This window comes from Oncorhynchus nerka, linkage group LG24, assembly GCF_034236695.1.
Source record: "Oncorhynchus nerka isolate Pitt River linkage group LG24, Oner_Uvic_2.0, whole genome shotgun sequence".
Classification (NCBI taxonomy): Eukaryota; Metazoa; Chordata; class Actinopteri; order Salmoniformes; family Salmonidae; genus Oncorhynchus; species Oncorhynchus nerka.
In genome coordinates, this window is record NC_088419.1 from 44339390 (window position 1) to 44365168 (window position 25779).

The window sequence follows — 25779 nt, forward strand, 5'->3', positions numbered from 1 at the left end:
CAATGTCACTCAGCTCCTATGACAGGAAGGGGAAGAGTAAGTAAGAGTAAGTAAAGCAAAGCCCTGTGGATGAGTTGTAATCCTGGTTGTCAAGAAAAAACAAGCTTTTTTAATTGGACATGATTGATATTTACTGTAGGTTGATGTAAAGGAGGGAGTCAGACATACAGTGAACACACCCAAACAAACTCTATTGTGTAAGCACAGATGTTCCTCCCTATTCTTTACTAAGACTCCTTAAGCAGATGTCAATATTATTGAGTATCTTTGTACCAGCTCTTGGCCGTGTTCTGTGTTCTGTCTCCTGAAAATCCTGCTTCCATTACGACTCTCCCTAATATCCTCCCATGTATGTCTGGCATGTTTCTGACATTCCTCTCCAAGACGAGGTCCAAGACGCTCCAAGACGAGGAAATGCATCTCTTCCCTGACTTGTGTGTTGCGTTTATACTACGCAAACTGCATGTCATAGAGCGAAGCACAGCTCAAATCACTCCCAGGCAGCAGCATAGTCGTGGTGATTGTATCAAACTAAACTCTAACAAGCTGTCAGCTCTGGTTTGATAAAGCATGCATCACTGCTGATGGGCTGGGCTGGCCTCCACATGGACAGACAGGTCTCAGTCATAACTTGTCAACCAGCTGTTTCCTCTCTCTCTCTCTCTCTCTCTCTCTCTCTCTCTCTCTCTCTCTCTCTCACTCTCACTCTCACTCTCTATCCCTTTCTGTTTGGTTTTAGCAGTTTTTCCTTCCGCACCAATATTGGGTGTCAGGTTGATGCTGTCCCGTGATGCCGCAAAGGCATGCAAATAGATAGGGAGAGAAGAGCATTGCACATTGGATTGGAGATAGGGAGTCATGGAGAGAGTGGGGGAATGAGAGAAAGACAGTCAGTAGTGTCATACTGGCAGTCGTCCATGTATGGGAAGGGTGTGTCTTCCTCTGTCTGTCTGCAGGGGGTAGTGGACTGATCCTATGGGCCAGGGTCAACAAAAAGGCAAGTATAATGGGAGCAAACAGTCAATATGGCCCTAAAGTGTTTAATTCCCTGATTTGGTATGAAGAGAGAGAGGCAATGTAGTGGTAAGCATCTGAAAGCCTTTTGTGAGGCAGAAACCTGCTCGCTCTTTTTCTCCCTCCCTTGCAATAGCAACATGAAAACAAAGAGCATAAATAATTATGTAGTCACCATTTATAATGTAATACCAGTAGCGGGTAATAATATAGTATACTGTGGGCCTACAGTAACCAGTATTTCAGTACCTCAGCTGTTAGACAGGGAGTGCTAGTGCTTGATAAGAAACGAGACCATGGAAATACTGAATGAGAGAGAGAGAGAGAAAGAGAGAGAGAGAGAGAGAGAGAGAGAGAGATCAGACGTGAATCAAACTAGCAACGAGACTGCTCGTTTAAACTGTATGAAAGGCAGATGAAATGAGCTCCCGGGAGCATCTTTCTCTGCCACTCGTGGTACACTTAGAACTCCGTGTGGGGGGGATTCGTTGACGGTGACAGGTTGTAAAAGAAGGAATTCCATCACTATTTTTAAAGTCACACGCGGATCTGGGGGCGTGGAAGGCTGAGCACACAGACCATTTGGCTCGTGGAACACCACATTGAAAGTGGTTTAGCCTATGTGGATTGTTTTACCCGCTCTAGCTGCTTGTAGTGCTCCAGCATACCCAAAACCATTTGGACACAACACGGTTCGTGCGGTCGTGCTCATTGGTACGGTATTACTTTGTTTTCAAATGATATTTTCTGTCAATTTCCCATCCGTGGAAAAGCCTACGGCAATACTTTCTAATCCGACTGTATGGAACATTTTTTTTTTAAACAAATCATGTTTCTGCCTAAAGCTATTGTTTATGGTGACCACTTGTGAGCCAGGCATGTCAATATGGACGAGTAACATCGATGGCGAAATGACACCGGGGATTTATTAGCTGTCACCGCAGCCACTGAAATCATATCCTGCAAATATTGGCAGGTGACAAATTCACCTGGATGTCAGCCTACTTCTTTTCACTGACCCTTTTCAACAGACTGGGTTATTGTATATAGCACAGGGACCGCACAGCTTCCATATTCCCTAAAGGAAATAATACGATTTTGAACTGCATACTGTTTATTGGGATTGAGTCATGGATTACAACATTTGCATTGTCCATTCTTCGCGTGTTCTCGATGCTTAGACCGCATTATTTGCGAACAGATTTGGTGATTTCAATTTGCATTTAACAATGCGATTTCAAATCCGTTTGGGGAAGTAGTTATAGGTGAAGTGTTCTGTTCTGCATTCTCTACATTACTTACAACACCCAAACATGACAAGCACCGGACCCGTTATCGTGTTTGAGTGGCTGAAGACCCTCCAGCTCTCTATGTATGTGGAGTCCTTTGTGGATAACGGCTACGATGATCTGGAAGTTTGCAAACAAATTGGGGACCCCGACCTGGATGCTATCGGTGTATACATACCGCACCACCGGCAACGGATCCATGACGCGGTGCAAAGGCTGAAAGACGAGGATAAGGAAACTGCGGCGGGGCTGTATTTTACGCTTGAGCCGATGCCCCCCGCGTCTGAAATGTACACCAGGCATCTGGTGGACCAGTACGATTCCAAACTGCGGGCGTCCAAGTCTTGGACCGAATCGAACAGTGACCGGGTGGGGGGAAAAGGGGGCGCGTATCTGGGCGCACAGAGGAACCTGACGCTTGGCAAGCGGAGGGAGTTGGGGATTTACCCCAAATTGAAGCTGAAGATCATGATTAGAGATAAACTAATCAAAGATGGAGTCAACCTCGCCAGGCCGCCATACTCCAACAAGGTAAGATCACCATCAAGGCTACCTCTTTCTGGAAAGCTTTATAGCCAATTCATAACAACCTTATACCCAATTTCATGCCATGCAAAGGATCATCCATCAACCAAAGCATTTTAAATCAGAGCAAGATACTACTCATGAAATACATGTCGGGTTGTGAAAATTATGTGCAACTTGAAGCGCGTTTACTGTGAACAGTGAGGCTGTACCTGCTTGAAATTACAGTTTTAACAGTGTCCATGTAGGCTACTGTGGCTACTTGATCATAATGTAGGCCTACCAGAGTGGCCTGCCATCAAAAACAATGGAGAAAATGCATCCCATAACATTTTAACATGGAAATAGCTGTTCTATCATTCAGCCTACAGTAGCACCTAATGTGTGGTGTTCAATGTAGGCCTACATTCCTTGAGACATTAACCTGTTTATTTACTTGTCCTTCAGACAAGGACGTGACTGAATGTTGTTGTGTTGTTTGATGCAACATACCACTTTGCAAAATAAAATGTATTATTATTCCCATACCATTATTACAGAGAATCAGACAAATGAGGCTACCCTCTGCCTTGTGGCTACTTAGCTTATTCAAGCCTGTCTCAAAATGCAATACTGACCTTTAAAGACAAAAAAAGCTCTTTATCTGACTTGCTTTTCAAAGATGTCAAGAAATGTACATGTTTTGTGCTCTTGTAGGAAGCAATCACTCCCTTATTGCTGACTACAAATGATCTATAACTGGGCTAATAACTCACTAACTAGCAAAGGATATGAACAAAATGTGCACACGTGGCTACATGCATCTCTCGCGTTGTTCTCAAAATAAGCACATCTACTCACGAACGCTCATGTTGTAAACACAGTCCAGTTCAAAGTAAATGGCACAGATCCATATATGGCAATGGTCTATTTTCATATAGGCCTACTGCAGCTCTGATTGTTTATTTGACACCAGTGCGTGTCAATGCAATAGAATCCTACTCCGATGTGTTCTGCCTACAACAAAATATATTGCATAGTTCGTTTTGTTTCAGTGCGTTGCATTGAAAGTGGCGAATATTGCTTTGATTCGATCACAATTGCCACAGTAAAGGGAATCATTGATAGTGTTAACAGGGAACATTCTAGAACAGTGGTCACCAACCTTTTCTGAGACAAGATCACTTTGAGTCAAAATGCAAGATGAGATCTACCGCTCAGATTTTTTAAACATGATTAAAAAAAACATATGCTCATGCCAAATGAACCAATTAAAACATGCAGTAAGCTATAGTCCCAATACATTGTCAATGCATATTAGCTTCGCTTGAATTGTCCTGCCAATGCATTGTAGTTGGGGACATTTTAAAAAATAAATCTAAATTTGAGGTAGACTATATGATCACACCCAGTGGCGTTCCTTCATTCAGACCAGGTGGGGCAGAGCCACCAAACATTTTTTGCATGTTATTTTGGCATTAATACTTGTCACATATCAGTTTGCAAACAATGTAAAAACTCCAAAATGCAGGTGTTTCAGCTTAACTCAGTGCTTTCTGTGGTGGTGGGGCAGCCAGCGGAAAATACAAAGCGTAGGAGTTGGTAATGTTCTTGCGCCGTGATTGGCTCAGTGTTCTGTCACTCATTGGGACACTTACGTCACAGCAGTGTCCCAATGTAGAGCTGAGGGAAAATAGGAAGAACGTGCATTTTATGGCTTCTAAAAGTGTTGAATACAAGTGTTGATGGTGCTGAGTAAGAACTTAAACATGAACTTACTCAGAAAAACAGCATGTCTGTATTCGTTGTTTTCGTTGACAGTCTCTCTCTAGTCATGGTTTTAAACATGTTGAAATATCATAGTATCTACTCTGCTGTAGCTTTCTTTTATGCCTGCTACGTTACTGTAGACACGGTCATCTGAGCCATCCGATTGGCCAGCAGTAGGCCCATAGTGCACATGATTTGTTCTCTGGGCCCGCCGGGAAGGCACAGTTTGTACCCTTCAGACACATGAAGGTAACAACAGCCTGAGACCAAAAAAATAAAATAGGAACATAAGGCTTTATCGTTGGGTTTTTTCCAGAAATGTTTGGAGATCAACTAAGTCCCTGGGAGCTGTGCAGTAGTCTCGGCTGCTGTGTGTGCACGCAGCTTAGAGGAACATTGGCTATGACATGACACCTTGACTTAGTTTTAAAAATGACCTATATTTTGGTTATTGAACTACAGTAAATGAAGTGGATTTACACCAGGTAACAGAATTGAGGCAGCATCATTTCTTCACGAGTCCCTGATCTGTACTACACAGAAATGCATAATTATGGAAGGAATGTCATTCTCTTCATGGTGATGTATCATATAAAGCTACACAAAGGTAGAAATATGCAATATCCTACTTTGTATATTTGGGTATTATTCTACACACTGGCTATTATTTTAATGAGCTCAGCCACCAAACAAGACCAAATTTGGTTGGTCCAGAACCAATCATAGACCGCTATGTTTTACAGGTTTGGACATCAAAGTACAGCTCAGTACAGCACAGTAGAGTAAAGTAGAGCATAGTTCAGGACACTACAGTAGAGTACAGTACAATACAGTACATCATAGCGTACTCAATTCTAGTGTGCTAGACTATACTCGACTGAACGTTAACATTTACTGTACTGTACTGTACTGTACTGTACTGTGCTCTCCAAACTTGCAAAACACAGGCTTCCATTGGTCTATTGAAGCAATCATTGATTTATGTTTGGACCTAATCAAGGCCGGTCCAGACCGTACCAAAAAAACAATGTCTGTGGACGTTGAGTTCAAGGCCCGGGCAGACTGACCAAATTTCAACGACTTTTCAACATCCATGAACATCCGGTGTCATCAGTGCTCACTGGGTAAGGATGCTGGTTACAGTAAATGGAAAGAGAGGGGGCTCACAGTGTCACAAATAGAGGTGACATTCACTGGAGAGAGAGAGAAGAGGGCGCTGCAGAGAGAGGGAGGGGTTTGTCCAGACTGTTTCCACATTTGCTTTGACCACCAGACGAAAGAGAAAGAAGACCGTTATTAGGTGAACATAACAGTAGGCAGGTGGAAGGGAGAACTGTAGCAGGTGACCCAACTGTGGTTTATGACTACTATCATATCCCATTTGGTAACAGAATTTCGAGTTTGAATCGCTTAATAATTCATAAACCAAATAGATGTTAGTAAAAACACTGTAACTAATTGGTAGGTCTACTTTTAGTTGTTACTTCTGTGAATTTTCATTATCCTCTCCCCTCATGAGGGAGAGAAATCGGAAAATATGTTTGTTACACACTTCAAAACCAAATATAAGTGTTGATATTAGTTGGCAGGGGTCTTAACTTAAACATTATTGTGTTTTGATGTATTTCTAATACATTTGAAGACTTTTTGTGGTAGTTGTTTTTAAGAACCATTTCCATCTGTTTGAGCAGAAATCAAAGCTAATTTGCTTATTTCTAGTATTTAGGAAATAACATGTTGAAACATGTATATATGCCTTAATAAAAAACAAGGTTGACACATGTATATATGCCTTTCATATGACACCAGGTTTGACATGCTCCTATGAATTTCACGTTGGTGCTCATGAGTCCTTTTACATGGAAATGCCCATATGCATCTCAGATTAAGTAGTTATTGATCAGAGGCTGAGCCATTACTGTATGTCAGGGCTCAGGAGAGCCCTGTCTGGCCCTATTTTCCCCTGGGATTGTGTGAGTTAGTGAGTGCTGCCTTGGTAATGGCTGGCTGCTGTGGATCAATGATCAGGAAGTGGAAGAGCCTTTATTCACTCTCTGATTTCCTGTATACACAGAGAGAGGGACAGACTTGTACATGGTTGATTGATTCACACTTATCTGTCTAGGGTTTCTCACCTAGACACAGTGTACACTCTCCAGCCCTTAGACCTCTTTGAGGAATTGGTGGGTCAACCTGCGACTTGCCCATAATGGCCAAGGCCATTTGAGTTGATTAATATGTGTCGTCAATGATTAGCAGCATGTTTAAATCGAGGGTGTCCAGCTGCTGGTTTTCTGCTGGAACTCATGTGAGGAAGCAGATTGAGAGCGTCTTTATATCAGACCACTGGCTCTACATCAGATGCTCAGCCTGTTGAGGGCTTACTCAATGACAACTCTGTTAGTAGTTAGCGAAACACACACACACACAGCTTTTGTCAACATAGCGTGCATTTCATGTCGATAATTAGATATGAAATGTCAACCATTCCTGAAGAGATCAGTGTTTTACTCTACAGAGCATTTCAGAGGACATGTTATTTGGAGGCTTTCCATTTGAATTTATTTGGGATTTATCCGGGATCAAATTTCAATCAGTCTAGAGACTGTTAATTTAGGTGTTTTGTCAGCACTTCTTCTGCTTCTTGGTATTCCTACTATTATCCTTTTCTCATAAATGGGAATCCCACAGAGATTTGGGATTTTTTATGGGATTATGGGTTTACATCATGCTGAAACAAAGTGTTGGCTCCAGAGGGTTAAACTATCCCTCCCTTTGAAGGCTATATTTATTTAGAGCTAAAGCTTTGACATTGATTTGGAGTAGAATGAAAGGTTCAAGGAGTTTGTGTGTGTGTATGTGTGTGTGTGTACACAGTATTTGTGTGTGAAACCCTGCAGTAGAATGTGATCCAGACCAGTGCTTTTCTCCTTAGGATCGAGTTAAGTGTGAGGAGCCCTCAGTGATGGAACTGACCAGCTGGCCTCTGATTGGTCAGTGAAGGGTTCTCCTATCTCTGCCCTTGAGACGAGACGTCTACTCCACTGGAGATGGAGATGGTATTGGGGGGAAATAGAACAGAGCTACTGACAGTTGACAAGATAGCTGTCTCAACGAGGCTTACACAGTATATCAGCATAGATAAGCCAATGTAAGTTGTGTAGAATGTTCAGTGTCTGGTGTTCAGCTGTTTGCGATGTTTCCCTGTTTGTTTGTGTGCTAATGTATAGACACAGTACTTCCACCAGCATAGCTCAGTGATGATCCTCTGAAGTGTTGTTGACTGCCACGTTCTTGTGAGGCTATAGGACCATAAGCCAACGCTTCACTACAAGTACTCTACTGGGAGACATAAATACCCATGATCCTTATCTAGACCACAGGGAGAGAGAAACGGGTTATCATTGCTCCTGAATGTAAACACATCTCCTATGATTGCACTGTTCTAGATCTCTCATTGGGGAACAATACTAGCAGTAAAGATGGTGGTTGGCGTGTAATTGATGTGTGCAGTGCAGCCATATGACTTTCTAATAGCTACTTAGATAATACACTTATACTAGTCCTTTCAAATTCGTCTTTGCATTTTCCTAACTGAGAAGAGACTTTGACACCATGAACGACAAAAGCTTTTAAAAAAGAGGAAAACCAATAAACTGAAATTATATTTTCTTCCCGTACCGGTGCATGAGGTTAGGGAGGCCTACAATTAGAGGTTTGTTGCTTTTCTCTGGGAGAGCTGCAGCAGTAATCAGTGATTTGGAGCGCCATGGCTCGTCCCCTCGCTCTGTTGTGGTGACACTGTTGCCATTCCAGAGCACGGAGGCTGAGGAGACAGAAGGGGGGCTAGCACAGCCTCTGTATCCAGTCTATGCTATCTACAAGATGCTATATCTAACCATATTGAACCACATACCCAGTGTAATTCTGCCCCTAAAACAAAAAGACATCTGTGGTCAAGTCATGGCATTTCTGCAAATGAAAGTGGAGCTGTTGAATTAAGTTCAATGGAACAATTTGAACGATTGTCCTGTCTTCATGCGCCAAAAGGGATGCATAAACAGCAGCAGTCTACAGGATAGTGCTCTAGCCTATATTTCCTCTTAAACACATGAGGTGGAATGGATGGGAAGGATAGCTGGTTAAATGTTATGGCTTTGCTACGCTGATTTGAGTCTCTCCCTTTTTAGCTACAGTAGCATCCACAATTTGACAGTCAATGAATGTCCGTGTTGTAGGGTTTTGGATATAGCAGCCCCTGTCCTATCTTCCACCACAATAGTCTCGCTCCTCTATACGCCCTGTGTCTGTGTGGTTAGGAAGTGGAAGCAAAACACATGGAGATGCGCCCATTGTTTGACTGCAGGCTGATGGAGCCACATGGCTTCACTAGTGCTGTGTTTTGGATTTCCAATTTCCTCCCATTGAATACCACTGGAAGGCAAGTGTCCAGCATTGTCCTGGTAGGATGGTGATAAAACCATTGGGTGTCATGCAGTGAGGATGATTGTAAATAGATAACACATTGTTTTTGCTGCTCAAACAGAAACAGGGCTGGAATCAGTGAGTGGAAAGAGGATTGGGCTGCTGAACTGATCTTAGGTCAGTTTAATGGTTAAAGGTTATAATTTAAGAAGGGTAAGCTGTTCCTAGATCAGGGGCAACTTTACACCATTTGTTCAAACCTGAGAGCAGTCGATTCAGTATGCAGGGAGTTCATGTGAGGCTTGTGGCTTAAATGCTGCTTGCCAATGTGAGATCGTCACCTTACATGCTTCACTCTCACCTCACCTCGCTTCCTTTCTTAGTTCTCTAACTATAGTGAATATCCCAGCTTCCTCACCTTTCAGGAAATTAGCTTTCTGTTAGAGATGGCCTCTTGTTAGCCTAACCACGGTCCACCTCAGTACCCCTGCATTGTGGCTATAGAAACCAAGTACTGCCAAGCCTTAGTGTGAAAAAACGGGCTTGTTTATAGGGCCTTAACTTCCAGAATGTTTCAGATATTAGTATGGTAGTCATACCAATGTGATACTAATGTGTTATAGTATAGTACTACCTAAAATAATAGACATTTCTATGTTACAATTTTATAGCATCCATATCGTTCTTCTCCACTGAGTATAGCCCCAGATAAACATCTCTTAACCATCTCTCTGCTTTCTCACAAAGACGAGACGTTAGGCTCAGTTTTTACATAATAAAGAGCTTTTTCATTATTGATACTGCAGGCAGCAGAGTAATTTGGTAAAGAATTTTAATTTAGCCTATATTTCTGCCAGCATATTGTGTTCTCCATGTTGCACTGCACCGTACTGGCTGGCTTGCTGCCACGAGATGGGAAGAGGAGGCCCATCAGAACAAAACGGCTCTGGTGTTTGCCATGGTTTCGACATTACCCTTTAAAGGTGTAATAAACAACTGGCTCATAAAAAGGAAGTCATAAAATGTCAAGGACGGCCCTTGCGGTCTTGAGTCGAGGAGAGAAAGTAAATTAGTGAGGTGAAGTGAAGTGCAGTCATTGTTTATGTAAAGGATAGAGGAGGGGGAAGGAGAGGATGTAGGGTCATAGAGGGATGGACCACACTCATTCCTTTCAGACAAAACACCCTCAAATTGTTTTACTCCTAGTCTCCTTTAAACTACCACTTAAAGGCTGTTTAATATATCCCAGATCTGTTCGTGCTATCAGGCCAACTCCTACGGTCATTTTATTTTCATCTTCTATGGGAGTTTGTGATACAGCACAAACAGACTTGTTACCAAGCTTGGTACCATGTGTAATTAACACCAGCACTTGAGAACCTGAATAACATCTGGGTGTGTTGTGGCTCGGTCGCTAGCTAGCTCCCTGATCTTTGACCGCTAGTGGGTTTGACCTGCTTGTCAAACACTAGCTGAGCTGGGGTGATCCTGATCAGAGTTGACAAGAGGAAACAGACCGTACAGTAGTACAGCCCCTCTGGGTCTCAATGGTTCTAGCTCCTGTACACTACCAGAATGTAACATTACCATTTTGGCTAATGTGGCCTCAGGACTGTGAACTCAGTGCTGTACAGAATGTGAAGCTCTTCCCCAGCTGCCATAGGAACTGGTGAAATACTCAAAAAATCTGATATATATATGCACCTTCAGTCTTGTCAATTCATTGACATTTTCTGGCAATTGAAGGAGTAGCCTGCTACATATTTTCTCCTTTGAGAATGGTGTGTCTGATTGTTTTATCAGAGCACCACAGGACATTTTAATGGCTGGCTTTCTGTCCAGGCGGCCCACAGACAGACAGTGATGACCACCCTTCTCCGGAGAACAAGTGAAAATGTGGGAAAAGCAGTGTAACACTGTATGCAGCTGGCCTTCTCATTTCACTGGGATGTTCTCCCACTGTGCTCTTTTTTTCTCACGAGTGGCTTTTAAGCAGCTTTTGTCATACTTGAATACTTGGTTATGTGAAGTTGTGGACGTAAATAGACTGTTTGAATTACCCAGAAACACAGTGCAAATGCATTAAATGCTAATAATCTAATAATTGAGGTACAAAAATGCAATTGTTTCAAAATATATCACGGCATATTTGCTGTGAAGTTGAAGCCACAGTACACACTCTGCTCTCTAATTCCATACTGACAAGATATACGGTGCCTTCGGAAAGTATTCAGACCCCTTTTTTCCTCATCAATCTACACACAATACCCCATAATGACAAAGCAAAAACTGTTTAGACATTTTTGCTAATTTATAAAAAATATGAAACGGAAATATTACATTTACATAAGTATTCAGACCCTTTACTCAGTACGGTGTTGAAGCACCTTTGGCAGCGATTACATCATCAAGTCTTATTGGGAATGACACTACAAGCTTGGCACACCTGTATTTGGGGAGTTTCTCCCATTCTCTGCAGATCCTCTCAAGCTCTGTCAGGTTGGATGGGGAGCGTTGCTGCCGGTTCAAGTCCAGGCTCTGGCTGGGCCACTCAAGGACATTCAGAGAATTGTCCTGAAGCCACTCCTGCGTTGTCTTGGCTGTGTGCTTAGGGTCATTGTCCTGTTGGAAGGTGAACCTTAGCCACAGTCTGAGGTCCTGGGCGCTCTGTAGCAGGTTTTCATCAAGGATCTCTCTGTACGTTGCTCCGTTCATCTTTGCCGCTTAAATACATCCACATAGCATGATGCTGCCACCACCGTGCTTCCCTGTAGGGATGGTGCCAGGTTTCCTCCAGACATAACGCTTGGCATTCATGCCAAAGAGTTCGATCTTGGTTTCATCAGACCAGAGAATCTTGTTTCTCATGGTCTGAGAGTCTTTAAGTGCCTTTTGGTTTTTGAACTGTCAACTGTGGGATCTTATATAGACAGGTGTGTGCCTTTCCAAATCATGTCCAATCAATTGAATGTACCACAGGTGGAATCAAGGTGTCGACACATCTCAAGGATGATCAATGGAAACAGGATGCACCTGAGCTCAAGTTCGAGTCTCATAGCAAAGGGTCTGAATACTTACGTAAAGAAGGTTTTTCTAAAAACCTGTTTTCGCTTTGTCATTATGGGGTATTGTTTGTAGATTGCAAAAAAAAATACAAATTCATCCATTCTAGAGTAAGGCTGTAATGTAACAAAATGTGGTCAAGGGGGCTCAATACTTTCCGAAGGCACTGTAGGTCCATCACATTGCACATCCATATCACTTACAGAGATGGCAACACCTTTAAATAAAGCGGCCAGGCTATGTTGTCGCTGGCCACTGCAGTCTTTTCTTTTTCCACTGTGTTCTGCATTAGAGTTCCTGATGAGTCATGAATGACAGATATATTATCAGATACGTTATCAGACCTATTCTGGTAATACTGGGATGGCTTCAGCAGCCTTCAGACTGGCTGTTTGCGTGAACATACTGCATCATGGTCTGTGATGAGAAAGCTATGTTCATGATCAATATCAGAGCAAGGATTCCCAAACTGTTTTGCTTCGTGGTGTCTTTTGAGTCGAGACCCACCATAAGGGTTGAACGGTGAAAAAACATAGACAGACCAAAGAATAAGTAAAAAATATAATCTTGGCAGCGGAGAGAAAAAGTTGTAGTTTGAAAGCTAATTTCCTGCAATTCTACACATTTTGCAATGGAGCTTAAATAATATGTTGCAGTTTTAAAGCAACATTTTCTGCCATTCTATGAATTTTGCCATGGAGTTTAAATAAAACGTTTCAGTTTGACATGGCTAAAGCTGTGTTCTTAAGCTTAAATATTATACCAAAATCAATTCCTAACTATCTCAAGGTATAACAAATGAGTTGAAATTACATTTATCTGTACATTCACGCTAAACATGTACTGTATTTAGACACTCAGTACTGAATTTGTGAATTTCTTTATGTGTATTTACTCTTTCTACAGCGTGTGAATAAAATAGGCCTACGGTGAAAGGTCAGGAGGTCATGGAGCTGTTTAGATACAGTATTATAATCCATGATTTCCATAACAGTGGTTATTGTGCTTTTTCAGGAAGCGGGTTGCAAATGCCTGAAAAGGGATTAACAGATTGGAATGACAGGCAGGATAATCCATGCATACCCTTCACTGTGAGGTGAAGGCTCTACTTTCCCCAGCTGTATCTATTAGAGAGAGAAGAGAGAGAGAGAGAGAGAGAGAGAGAGAGAGAGAGAGAGCCGTAAACATGTATTTATTGTGACTCTGCTCCAGTGTCTAAACCAATAAATATCCAGCTAGGTTCATGGCCAGAGGTCGGATAGCAGTTCAGTTAACATTGCTGAATATGAATCATAAGTGGCCTTGATATATACAGTACTACAGCTTCGACATCATAAGGAATCAATCCCGTTCTGCAACGTGGATGGGAAAGCAAATGAAGCAATCATGAATCAAGTGCCCCTGTAGGATAGAGATTGACAAGAGAGCAGGCTCCAGCATCTGTCTGTGTCAGGAACCAGATTGCACACATCCCGATCGCCTGTAGATCACAGTCGGGTTGATTACAGAGGAGATCGTTATACAAATCTATTCTGTTGCCAATGATTGTAGCTCACAGAAAAGCACTTAGTGTACAATCAAAACACACAATCATTGTGGTTATCGTACATAGTCAGGGGACCTTGGCACGGCACAATTGTCCATGGAGGTAAAGATTACTTACCGTGCTTGTCTTGCTACATGTAGCTTGGGATTGTGCCATATTAGTGGCAGAGTGCAGGTTGAGATTATTGCATAACTCTGGCAAAGGTGCATAATATTGCGCACCGTACCGACCTACAAGTTGCCTAGTATAATGTGTGATAATGTGTTCTTTCAGAAGGCCTAATTCTTTGAAAATTGCAATATAGTTCTCAAATTGAGTCCAATCTTTAGGGTCAAATGTCTTAAGAGGTCAATCCTATATTAATAATGGTTTTCTATGAAGGTTAGTGGTACGTGTGCTATACGTCTGTGTGCATGTTTTCACTGCATACTCATGAACTATTGCCCCATAGTCTTATCAAATTTGACAGAGCACATTCTCCAGCGTGTTTTCCCAGCCCTGGCCCCTGTCTCCCCAGTCCCAGCGGTCTCTGTGTCAAATGGATGGTGTGATCCGTTCCCTATGAAGACAGTGTTAAGCAGAGGGGGTGAGGGATGATGGTGCTCCATCCAAAGCATTGGCCCAGCCTGCAGCATCATACATCAGCAGCAGTAAAGCAACATGGACAGGATATGATGTTTGGAGGACCTTTCCCGTGTCCCTGGAAGGATGCCATGGGTGTTCAGGTAGTTAGCACCACCAGCAGTCTGACTGACACGGTGACACTAATACCCTTCCCTCTTTAAGTCACATCTAAGACAGCATGAGACATCTGAGTCATTTAATAGACTGATGAGAAGGCTAGGCTTAACCCGCATACCTACCAACTGCCCCGCAAAAAAAAATAATGGGTCATTTATTTTGACCTACTCAACGTCAGAATGGTTCCATGGGCCACAGGGTGAGAGTGAGTAATTGTGTGTGTGTGTGTGTGTGTGTGTGATAGTGAGAGAGGGAAAGGAATAGAGAGAGGGGACCATGATTAGCCTGTCCGAAGATAATATAAGTGCAGGGGTAAGGAAGGTAAGGAACGAACACAAGCCATTGAATCCACACCCCTCTCCCATCCCCCCACCCCTCCTCTCTCCTCTCGAGTCCATTTCCAATGCATCGGGGCAGGGCTGTGCTGTGCTGAGAAGCTTTGATCATGGGGACCACACAGGTGTTGATGTGCCTCTGTACCTGACTGAGTGGCTTTGTAGTGGCTGTGCCTGGCAGGAATTAACCAGTAATAAACCACACTGTGTCTGTCTGTGGCCTAGGGCATGTCCCTCAGGCTCTACATACCTGGCTGGGATCCGAACCTTCATTAGCCTAAACAACCAGTTAGTACATTCCTCTGACACGCTCACACACAGACATGAGTATGTCGCGCACATTACGTTTTTAGATAAATATACCACAGGCATTTGATGTGTTTTGTGGTTCGCCACCTCTTATACTATAAGCATTTATCAAACATGTATGGGTTTGTCTAGGAGAGTAAATGCTGTGTGTGTGTGTGTGTGTGTGTGTGTGTGTGCGTGCATACGTGTGTGTGTGTGTGTAGCACACTGCACAGTGTGCTATGCCACAGAGCTGATGCTAATTATCGCAGGTGCATAACAGGTGGCAGTTTAAGGCATGCTGCGAAGACATTTTCCTCAGAGACTCCCTGATAGTAATAGCCAATTAGGCTTGTATCAGAGCTGATATATCCTATACCCTAGTTAATTGATGTAATATGCATCCCTTTTGATTAGCCTTTAAAAAAAACTTATTTGTCAAATAGATTGTGCCATTGGGGATGGAGCAAGAGACGGAGAGCGTAGAATGCAGATGTATATGTTATGATAGTGAGCTCATCAGGCATATGTTGTGGCTGTGATTGGAGAGTCTAGGGTTTAACCAATCAGGTGCTATCGTTAGCAGTGCCAGTGAGGGCATGCTCGGTATGAAACGTGAGCGTCCACTGGAGTAATTGTTTCTGTGTGCCCTCTCTAAATGTCACGGTTAATTGTTCAATTCATGAAGTAGACCTACAAATTGCTCACTACTGTGCTTTATGGGAAGGGGAGGCAGCAAAGTCTCAACTAAGTTTGCACGGTTTATTTAGTGGCCTGGAGCCAGGAAATCATTTTTTAGTATTTTAAATCCATGGAATCTTCTGTCCAAACGGCTGACCAACTGTTACTCTTTGGCAGTAGACAGGCCATTATTATGCTACGTCAATGCTAAATGGTTGACATGCTAGAGCAAAGTCCTTGAGTAACCTCAATAGCACACATTTTTGTTTTAGCCCCCGGACAAACGCACCTGATTCAACTCATTGAGTCCTTGATGAGTAGTTGACCATTTGAATCAAGTGTGATTGACCGGGGCTACAACAATAATGTGTACTGTTGGGGGTACCGTAGGACTGGAGTTGGGCATCACTGTGTTAGAGGGTTGAAGGATTCTCATGTGGCTATTTGACGTCACTGGGCGTTAATGGTGGAGATTGAGACGTGGACTGTGGAGTTTGGTGCCGTCTGATCTACCGGCATTGAACCACAAAACCACCATTTTGTGTCAGCAGATCTTTGTTGCAGGACAGTGCCAGACCAACCCCAGTGCCAAACCAACCCCTTGAGAGGAATTCTCTGAGGATTCATGTGGACGAGTGTAGAAGGCTCCTACTTTTCTTCTCCTCTGATTCCAAGGCTCTTTTCTGACATGCTGGTTTGGGCCTCCAGGGGTTGGCCCTGTCTGTCTCTGTACTCTCTCGGTTAAGGCCTTCCCACACTGTACGTCGGATTCAGTCTTTTCTGATTATTACATGTCACACTGTGCAACGTGACCAAATTTAAATCTTGATACAACCTGGCCAGATTCCACAATTTGCTTCAGTTTTGTCGTCACATTCTGCAATTGGCTTGCGAGGCTACGTCCATTGATGTAGGCTATGTCCACTGCGATGTAGGCGACGTCAACTGGGTGTATCAAGCCTGGCATTGACAGAACGACAAGCTGTTGCTAATGTTGATGATTGATAGACACGGCTCCTTCTACCTCATAATGAAAAGATTAACTCTTCAGTTGAAAGGCACATCACCACATGGAAACGTTGCTTGAAAGCCCCATAGCTCGATTGCTATATCCACCTCCACACAATCACTACTCAATACAAGCGTTGCAATTTTGACATTTAAAAAATCAAAAACCGAATCAAATGTATTGGTCATATTCACATATTTAGCAGATGCTTGTGTACCTAGCTCCAACAGTGCAGTAGTATCTAACAATTCACTAAAATACACACATCTAAAAGTAAGTAAATATCAGGACGAGCATTGTCGGGGTGGTATTGACTAAATACAGTAGAAGAGAATTGAAATATATACATATGAGATGAAAAAAGAAGCGTGTATACATTATTAAAGTGACTAGTGTTCCATTATTAAAGTGACCAGTGATTCCCTGTCTATGTATAAAGGGCAGCATCCTCTAAGGTGGTAGCCGGCTAGTGATGGCTATTTAACAGTCGGATGGCTATAAGATAGAAGCTATTTTTCAGTCTCTCGGTCCCAGCTTTGATGCACCTGTACTGACCTCGCTTTCTGGATGATAGTGGGGTGAACAGGCCGTGGCTCGGGTGGTTGATAATCTTTTTGGCCTTTTTGGGACATCGGGTGCTGTAGGTGTCCTGAATTGCAGGCAGTGTGCCCCGGATGATGCGTTGGGGAGACCGTAGCACCCTCTGGTGAGGGTGGTACGATCAGGCCCACGATCAGCTCCTCTGTTTTGTTGACGTTGAGGGAGAGGTTATTTTCCTGGCACCACTCCGCCAGGGCCCTCACCTCCTCCCTGTAGGCTGTTTCGTCATTGTTGGTAATCAGGCCTACTACTGTTGTGTCATCTGCAACTTGGTGATTGAGTTGGAGGCGTGGGTGAACAGGGAGTACAGGAGGGGGCTGAGCACACCCTTGTGCGGCCCCTCTGTTGAGGATCAGCGAAGTGGAGGTGTTGTTTCCTAACTTCACCACCTGGGGGCAGCCCGTCAGGAAGTCCGGAAGTCCAATGAGCTTGGAGGGGACTATGGTGTTGAAGGCTGAGCTTTATTCAATGAACAGCATTCTTACGTAGGTATTCCTCTTGTCCAGATGGGATAGGGCAGTGTGCAGTGCAACGACGATTGCGTCGTCTGTGGATCTATTGGGCGGTAAGCAAATTCAAGTGGGTCTAGGGTGTCAGGTAAGGTAGATGTGAAATAATCGTTAAATAGCCTCTCAAAGCACTTTATGATGACAGAAGTGAGTGCTAGTCATTTAGTTCAGTTATCTTTGCTTTCTTGGGTACAGGAACAATGGTGGACATCTTGAAGCAAGTGGGGAAAGCAGACTGGGATAGGGAGAGATTGAATATGTTTGTAAACACTCCAGCCAGCTGGTCTGCGCATGCTCATTTATGTTATTTGTAACTAGACAGCCCATTACTGGCACCAAGTTTTCATTTTACGATGTGTCCATTCTAGTCGAAATTTCAATAAATAAAATGCATGGCTTCATTGTTCCTAATCTGCCCACGGCGTGAACATTTTGTCTGGGACGTCAAATCGTAGCATAAGATGGCTAAAACCACGCAGTGTAATTATTATTCGTTTTTTTGACGCAGGGGTTTTCAACAAAAAATGCAGATTTTTTTTTTCTTTTTCTCCCATGTATCTTTTAGATTTGTTCCCCTTAACTGCTTTACAAGACTGGGACAGTTGAGAGAGACAGCTGAGTCTGTTGTTGTTTGTTTTGTGTTGAGAGTGGGGTCTGCTGCCAAAATGGATAAACTAATCATCTTTAGGTAACGTGTGGTGGTCAGTCTGGTAACAGCTTTGTGGTGACATCCAGGAAACTGATCTCTAATCCTGTAAATCACTGGTGAATATCCCTTCAAACAGATTAGACCTGATGTCATCCACCTCTGACACACGCACACACACACACACACACTGAACAATGAGCTGGCTGGGAGAATGACAGCTCCATGGACGGACTTGTCAGGAATTCTCCCTTCACTCTGCTTCACCAAACAATTGACTGGACCCAGTTATACCTCATCACTCTGTGTAGACAGAAAGACAGACAGACAGACAGGCAGGCAGACAGACAGTCCCAACACTTGTCAGACTGGCTGGCTATTTCACTGGAGGAGAATACATGCTCCTATCGTATCTTTGCCATGCATACCCCTGTTATATTTATGACAGTCTGTTTTAATGTGTCTGCCTCTTCAAGGTTGTGTACATTGGCAATCAATATATGCTTTATAGCTCTAGACACTGAATAATGATTTGATGTGTATTATCTCATGGAAGACATTATGAAGCATAGATAGGATTGAGAGAGCATTTAAAAACAATATAATGTTGCTATGTGGCTACTCCCAAAAATATGGATGGCTTGAAGAACGAGTGTCGCCATTATATACTTTCTACTGACAAAACAGAATGTTGTGGTTAAGAATGTTTCCTCACATTCGAACACCTTTTTATTTGAAAAGAGAGACAGGAATAAAAGCCTTTTATCATGTCACTTTCTCAAAAACCGGGGACAGAACAATATTAAAAGCTTATCCGGTCCCTTTCTCTTTCATTGATGGGTTTAAATCACTCTATGCACTAATATATCGGGCCAATATGAAATGAAATGCCTCTCATTGGGCCTTTCCCTGCTGCACAGTGCTGTAAATATGATCCTTTGTCACACTGGGGAGGCTTAAGGAAGTATCCTCCCTCCTGTCCTGTACGGTAAAGTCAGACTCTGACTCGGAGGCCGGATGAAAACGGTCTGTCACTCCCAGAACAATAGACTGTTAGGCTGCTCCTCCCAAATCCCCCACAGTTCCACTCTCGGTCCACTCCATTTATAGAACATTTACATGCGAGAGAGGGGCCACAACCCCCCCTAAACACCCAACCTGCCCCTCCCTCACGCCTCCCCACTCCACCCTCTCCCAGTGGCCAAAGCCAAAGTCTAGGGGCCAGCTCAGCACAGGGAACACCAGCTGGCGTCCGTACTGAGTCTGAGGAGGGCTATAAAAGAGAGAAAGGGAGGCAGGCAGAGAGCGTGGGAGAGAGAATCCAAGCAGACAGCTGTAATGGGCTGTGTTTGGGAAATACAGTATGATGTAGCTGGGAGCATGTTAAAGGGCTTGTGTGATTATGCATGAAGACAAGTTTCATTGTCATGTAGGAATCCCTGCTCAGCTTATGTCTATTATTATGCAAAGCATGCATTCCTATTATTTACCCTCTACTCTGAATGGAGATTCCACTTCTGGCTTTGTGTGAATGGGTTCTGTAGCAGGAGAGAGGAGCACATGACTGTAAACACATTGACGCTACTTCCTCCCTTATCCTGCTTATCACTAGACTGTTTTGGCACACACACACACACACACACACACACACACACACACACACACACACACACAGGCATTAACATGGGCACAAACACACACATACTCTAACCAAACAACAAACAATACATTATACCACTTCCAATTGTTAAGGACATTCCGACACCTTTCCTAAGATTGTTTATTCAAATCATTATTCAAAATGAAACTGCAGCCGTGTGTGTCACATGGCTTGTTCTCCAGTCATGTATGTATGATCATACATCTTGGCAAAACCACAATACAGAAAAGCACACGTGTAGCTGAAGGGCCCTCATTGTTGATTACCACAAGGCTGCTGCTGCCTCCAGTCCCAATCAGAGTATTGATGATCAACCCTCTTCACCAGGAAATACCTGCATCCCAAATGGCACCCTATCCGGTATGTAGTACACTACTTTTGACCAAAACGTTATGGGCCTTGGTCAAAAGTAGTGCACTGCATAGAGAAATAGGGCGGTACCATTTGGACATATCCATTCTGTAGAGAGAGAGAGGGCTTTAGTTACCCACAGTAACACTCAACTTTGTGATTCCATTGTGAGTATGTTAGAATATGATTGTCCTCGTATTCTTATTCTAATCAACAGTTCCAGCGGGACCCCATTTTTAGAATTCTCGTGACCCCACCACTAATCTAATGACACAACCTTCAATCAGTAAATTTATATTTTTACATCAACAAATAACCTTAAATGCATTGTGTAAAGCATTTTTCCAATAAATAAATTTATTCGATTGTATTTTTTCAAATCATCTTTCTCAATTTAAAAAAATATATTTTCCTGTACATTAATTCCTGTACATTAATCCACATTTTTATAATAATAATAATCATCATTTTGGCGACCCCAACTTTGAACACCACTGCTTTTATAACAGCTTGTGTTATCTCAAAATGACCCCGTGTCCTCCTGGATACAGTGGAGCCCGGTGTTTTCAGTGAAGGCCCCTAAGTGTGTCAGTCTCACCATGTTCCATGTTGTGCCAGGTCTGAAGAGTCTGGAGTGGGCTTTAGGCTACATGATGCACATCAAATGCTAATGCTGCATGAGAACACAGGTGTGGAGCTTACCCCCACATCACCTTATGCAATCCACTTATAGTCCTCTGTATCCTGCTATAAGAGTGTCTTTCTGGAAGTTGGTCCTGGGCCACCCCTTTGCATAATACAGCTTTTCGTTCCAACTTTTTAAACTTTTCTGTCATATCAATTACCTGATCAACAAATCATACTGGATGTAAAACCTGCATACAGAATGGGGGACTCAGAAGGACTGACTTTTGACAACCTCTGTTCTACAGTGGTCTTTGTCTCTGTGTGTCCCTTTAAGGAAGTCAGTAGAGAAATGACTGTGCTTTAGTCAGTCTGTCATGGTTGATTAGGTTATAGGTCCAGATGCTGATTGGGAGACCACAGAGAGACCATGTGGGTTCCTGCTAGGGCTGGGTGTTAAACCGTATTTTTCTATAACCCGGTATTGATGCACTGACTAGTTTGGATTTTTACTTTACCTTACATACCGGTATTTCAGTGTTTGGTTTGTTAAATGGAATATAAATGGAATAACTGAGTGATGGGACTCGAAAAATGATGGCAATCGTCCGTTCTTACAGTTGAGAACTGCTAATTTGATAGCAAGAGTGTCGGGTGCACACATATGCCTGTGAGGCAGCATCACTGAGGTATAATAAGAACCGGAGACTGTGTCCAAGATGTCCGACCGTTGTTTTCAAGGTAATCTACTCCCGTTCGCGTACGCCGATTCATGGACCGTCCATACTGGTTTATACGGCTCAACATCACATGCACATAAGCACTCACTGCATGCAGGGAGCTGCATGAGCAACGACAACGTCATCACATCATCCAAAAACATGGCAGACATTGGATTTTTTATTTTATTTTATTTAACCTTTATTTAACCAGGTAGGCTAGTTGAGAACAAGTTCTCATTTGCAACTCCGACCTGGCCAAGATAAAGCAAAGCAGTGTGACACAGACAACAACACATGGAGTAAACAATAAACAAGCCAATAACACAATAAACAAGTCAATGACACAGTAGAAAAAATAAAGTCTATATACAGTGTGTGCAAAAGGCATGAGGAGGTAGGCAATAAATAGGCCACAGGAGCGAATAAATACAATTGAGCAGATGATGATGTGCAAGTAGAGATACTGGTGTGCAAAAGAGCAGAAAAGTAAATAAAATAAAAACAGTATGGGGATGAGGTAGGTAGATTGGGTGGGCAATTTACAGATGGACTATGTACAGCTGCAGCGATCGGTTAGCTGCTCAGATAGTTGATGTTTAAAGTTGGTGAGGGAAATAAAAGTCTCCTACTTCAGCAATTTTTGCAATACGTTCCAGTCACTAGCAGCAGAGAACTGGAAGGAAAGGCGGCCAAATGAGGTGTTGGCTTTTGGGATGATCAGTGAGATATACCTGCTGGAACGTGTGCTAAGGGTGAGTGTTGTTATCGTGACCAGTGAACTGAGATAAGGCGGAGCTTTACCTAGCATAGACTTATAGATGACCTTGAGTCAGTGGGTCTGGCGACGAATATGCAGCAAGGGCCAGCCGACTAGAGCATACAGGTCGCAGTGGTGGGTGGTATAAGGTGCTTTAGTAACAAAACGGATGGCACTGTGATAGACTGCATCCAGTTTGCTGAGTAGAGTGTTAGAAGCTATTTTGTAGATGACATCGCCGAAGTCGAGGATCGGTAGGATAGTCAGTTTTACTAGGGTAATTCTGGCGGCGTGAGTGAAGGAGGCTTTGTTGCGAAATAGAAAGCCGATTCTAGATTTGATTTTGAATTTGAGATGTTTAATATGAGTCTGGAAGGAGAGTTTACAGTCTAGCCAGACACCTACAATGGGGAGAACAAGTATTTGATACACTGCCGATTTTGCAGGTTTTGCATGTAGAGGTCTGTAATTTTTATCATAGGTACACTTCAACTGTGAGAGACGGAATCTAAAACAAAAGTCCAGAAAATCACATTGTATGATTTTTAAGTAATCAATTTGCATTGATGTGTGTGTGTGTAGAGGAGATACATGGATGGGCTGGATTGTTTTTAGAGGATGGTGTCAGGATAGGCTTTTGATAGGACAGCTGTAACATGGTGCAAGGACAAACAGCAGCTGAGTTCCAAATTGGACCCCTAGCACCTTCTCCCTAGACACAAGTCTTATATCTACACATCGTATAATACAGGTGGAAATCCCCACAGTATCACATAGACTTCTCACATATGGTTCTCATAGGAGAGGTTGGTTGAGGTTATTCCTTTGTGTAATGAAGACGTACGGCCATCTTGAATGAGTGTCACGTGAAGTGGGTTTTTTGAGAGAGGAGCATGACTCGAAAAGTAGCTTCAGTTTGTTGTCTTCCTGTATTGAACACAGATCATCCCGTCTTCAATTTGATCAAATCAAATGTATTTATATAGCCCTTCGTACATCAGCTGATATCTCAAAGTGCTGTACAGAAACCCAGCCTAAAACCCCAAACAGCAAGCAATGCAGGTGTTGAAGCACGTTGGCTAGGAAAAACTCCCTAGAAAGGCCCAAACCTAGGAAGAAACCTAGAGAGGAACCAGGCTATGAGGGGTGGCCAGTCCTCTTCTGGCTGTGCCGGGTGGAGATTATAATAATAACATGGCCAAGATGTTCAAATGTTCATAAATGACCAGCATGGTCAAATAATAATAATCACAGTAGTTGTCGAGGGTGCAGCAAGTCAGCACCTCAGGAGTAAATGTCAGTTGGCTTTTCTTAGCTGATCATTAAGAGTATCTCTACCCCTCCTGCGGTCTCTAGAGAGTTGAAAACAGCAGGTCTGGGACAGGTAGCACGTCCGGTGAACAGGTCAAGATAGCCGCAGGCAGAACAGTTGAAACTGGAGCAGAACCACGGCCAGGTGGACTGGGGACAGCAAGGAGTCATCATGCCAGGTAGTCCTGAGGCATGGTCCTAGGGCTCAGGTTCTCCGAAAGAGAGAATTAGAGAGAGCATACTTAAATTCACACAGGACACCGGATAAGACAGGAGAAGTACTTCAGATATAACAAACTGACCCTAGCCCCCCGACACATAAACTACTGCAGCATAAATACTGGAGGCTGAGACAGGAGGGGTCAGGAGAGTCTGTGGCCCCATCCGATGATACCCCCGGACAGGGCCAAACAGGAAGGATATAACCCCACCCACTTTGCCAAAGCACAGTCCCCACACCACTAGAGGGATATCTTCAACCACCAACTTACCATCCTGAGACAAGGCCGAGTATAGCCCACAAAGATCTTCGCCACGGCACAAACCAAGGGGGGGCGCCAACCGAGATCAATTATTAACGTTTAAAAATACCTAAAGTTGTGTTACAAAAGTAGTTTGAAATGTTTTGGCAAAGTTTTTGGTAACTTTTGAGATATTTTGTAGTGATGTTGCGCAAGTTGGAAGCTGTGTTTGTCTGGATCAAACGCGCCAATTAAATTGACATTTTGGATATATATCAACGTAATTAATTGAACAAAAGGACCATTTGTGATGTTTTTGGGACATATTGGAGTGTCAACAAAAGAAGCTCGTCAATGGTAAGGCATGATTAATATTTTATTTCTGCATTTTGTGTCGTGCCTGCAGGGTTGAAATATGCTACTCTCTCTTTGTTTACTGTTGTGCTATCATCAGATAATAGCATCTTATGCTTTCGCCGAAAAGCCTTTTTGAAATCTGACATGTTGGCTGGATTCACAACGAGTGTAGCTTTAATTTGGTATCTTACATGTGTGATTTAATGAAAATTAGATTTTTATAGTATTTTCTTTGAATTTGGCGTTCTGCATTTTCCCTGGCTATTGGCCAAGTGGGACGCTACCGTCCCGCCTATCCCAGTGAGGTTTTAACAAAAACACAGAGCAAACTAGAATGCTATTTGGCCCTAAAAAGAGAGTACACAGTGGCAGAATACCTGACCACTGTGACTGACCCAAACTTAAGGAAAGCTTTGACTATGTACAGACTCAGTGAGCATAGCTTTGCTGTTGAGAAAGGCCGCCGTAGGCAGACCTGGCTCTCAAGAGAAGACAGGCTATGTGCACACTGCCCACAAAATGAGGTGGAAACTGAGATGCACTTCCTAACCTCCTGCCCAATGTATGACCATAGAACATAGAGACACATATTTCCCTCAGATTATACAGATCCACAAATAATTCGAAAACATAACCGATTTTGATAAACTCCCATATCTACTGAGTGAAATACCACAGTGTGCTATCACAGCAGCAATATTTGTGACCTGTTGCCACAAGAAAAGGTCAACCAGTGAAGAACAAACACCATTGTAAATACAACCCATTTTTATGCTTATTTATTTTCCCTTTTGTACTTTAACCATTTGTACATCGTTACAACATTGTATGTATACGTTATATGACATTAGTAATGTCTTTATTCTTTTGGAACTTCTGTGAATGTAATGTTTACTGTTCATTTTTATTGTTTAACCTCTTAAGTCGACCCTCTACTTTTTCGAACATTCTGTTAAAAATCGCGCAACATTTCAGCGCCCTGCTACTCATGCCAGGAATATAGTATATGCATATGATTAGTATGTGTGGATAGAAAACACTCAGACGTTTATAAAACTGGTTAAATCACGGCTGTGACTATAACAGAACGTGCGTTTCATCGAAAAGTGCAGGAAA

The 25779-nt window shown here is 42.9% G+C and overlaps 1 protein-coding gene across 2 annotated transcripts in view; it reads left to right on the forward strand.

The window, feature by feature from the left end:
- Positions 1-1468: 1468 nt before the first annotated feature.
- The window catches only part of LOC115108036 (SAM and SH3 domain-containing protein 1-like), a 295957-nt gene continuing 271646 nt past the window's right edge, over positions 1469-25779 (forward strand). The window contains exon 1 of one of the 2 annotated variants that reach the window (XM_029631918.2): positions 1469-2834. In XM_029631918.2, coding sequence (XP_029487778.2) covers positions 2328-2834 — 507 coding nt within the window. In that variant the 5' untranslated portion in view covers positions 1469-2327. The remainder of the gene's footprint in view (positions 2835-25779) is intronic. The other variant, XM_029631917.2, reaches the window with a different exon arrangement.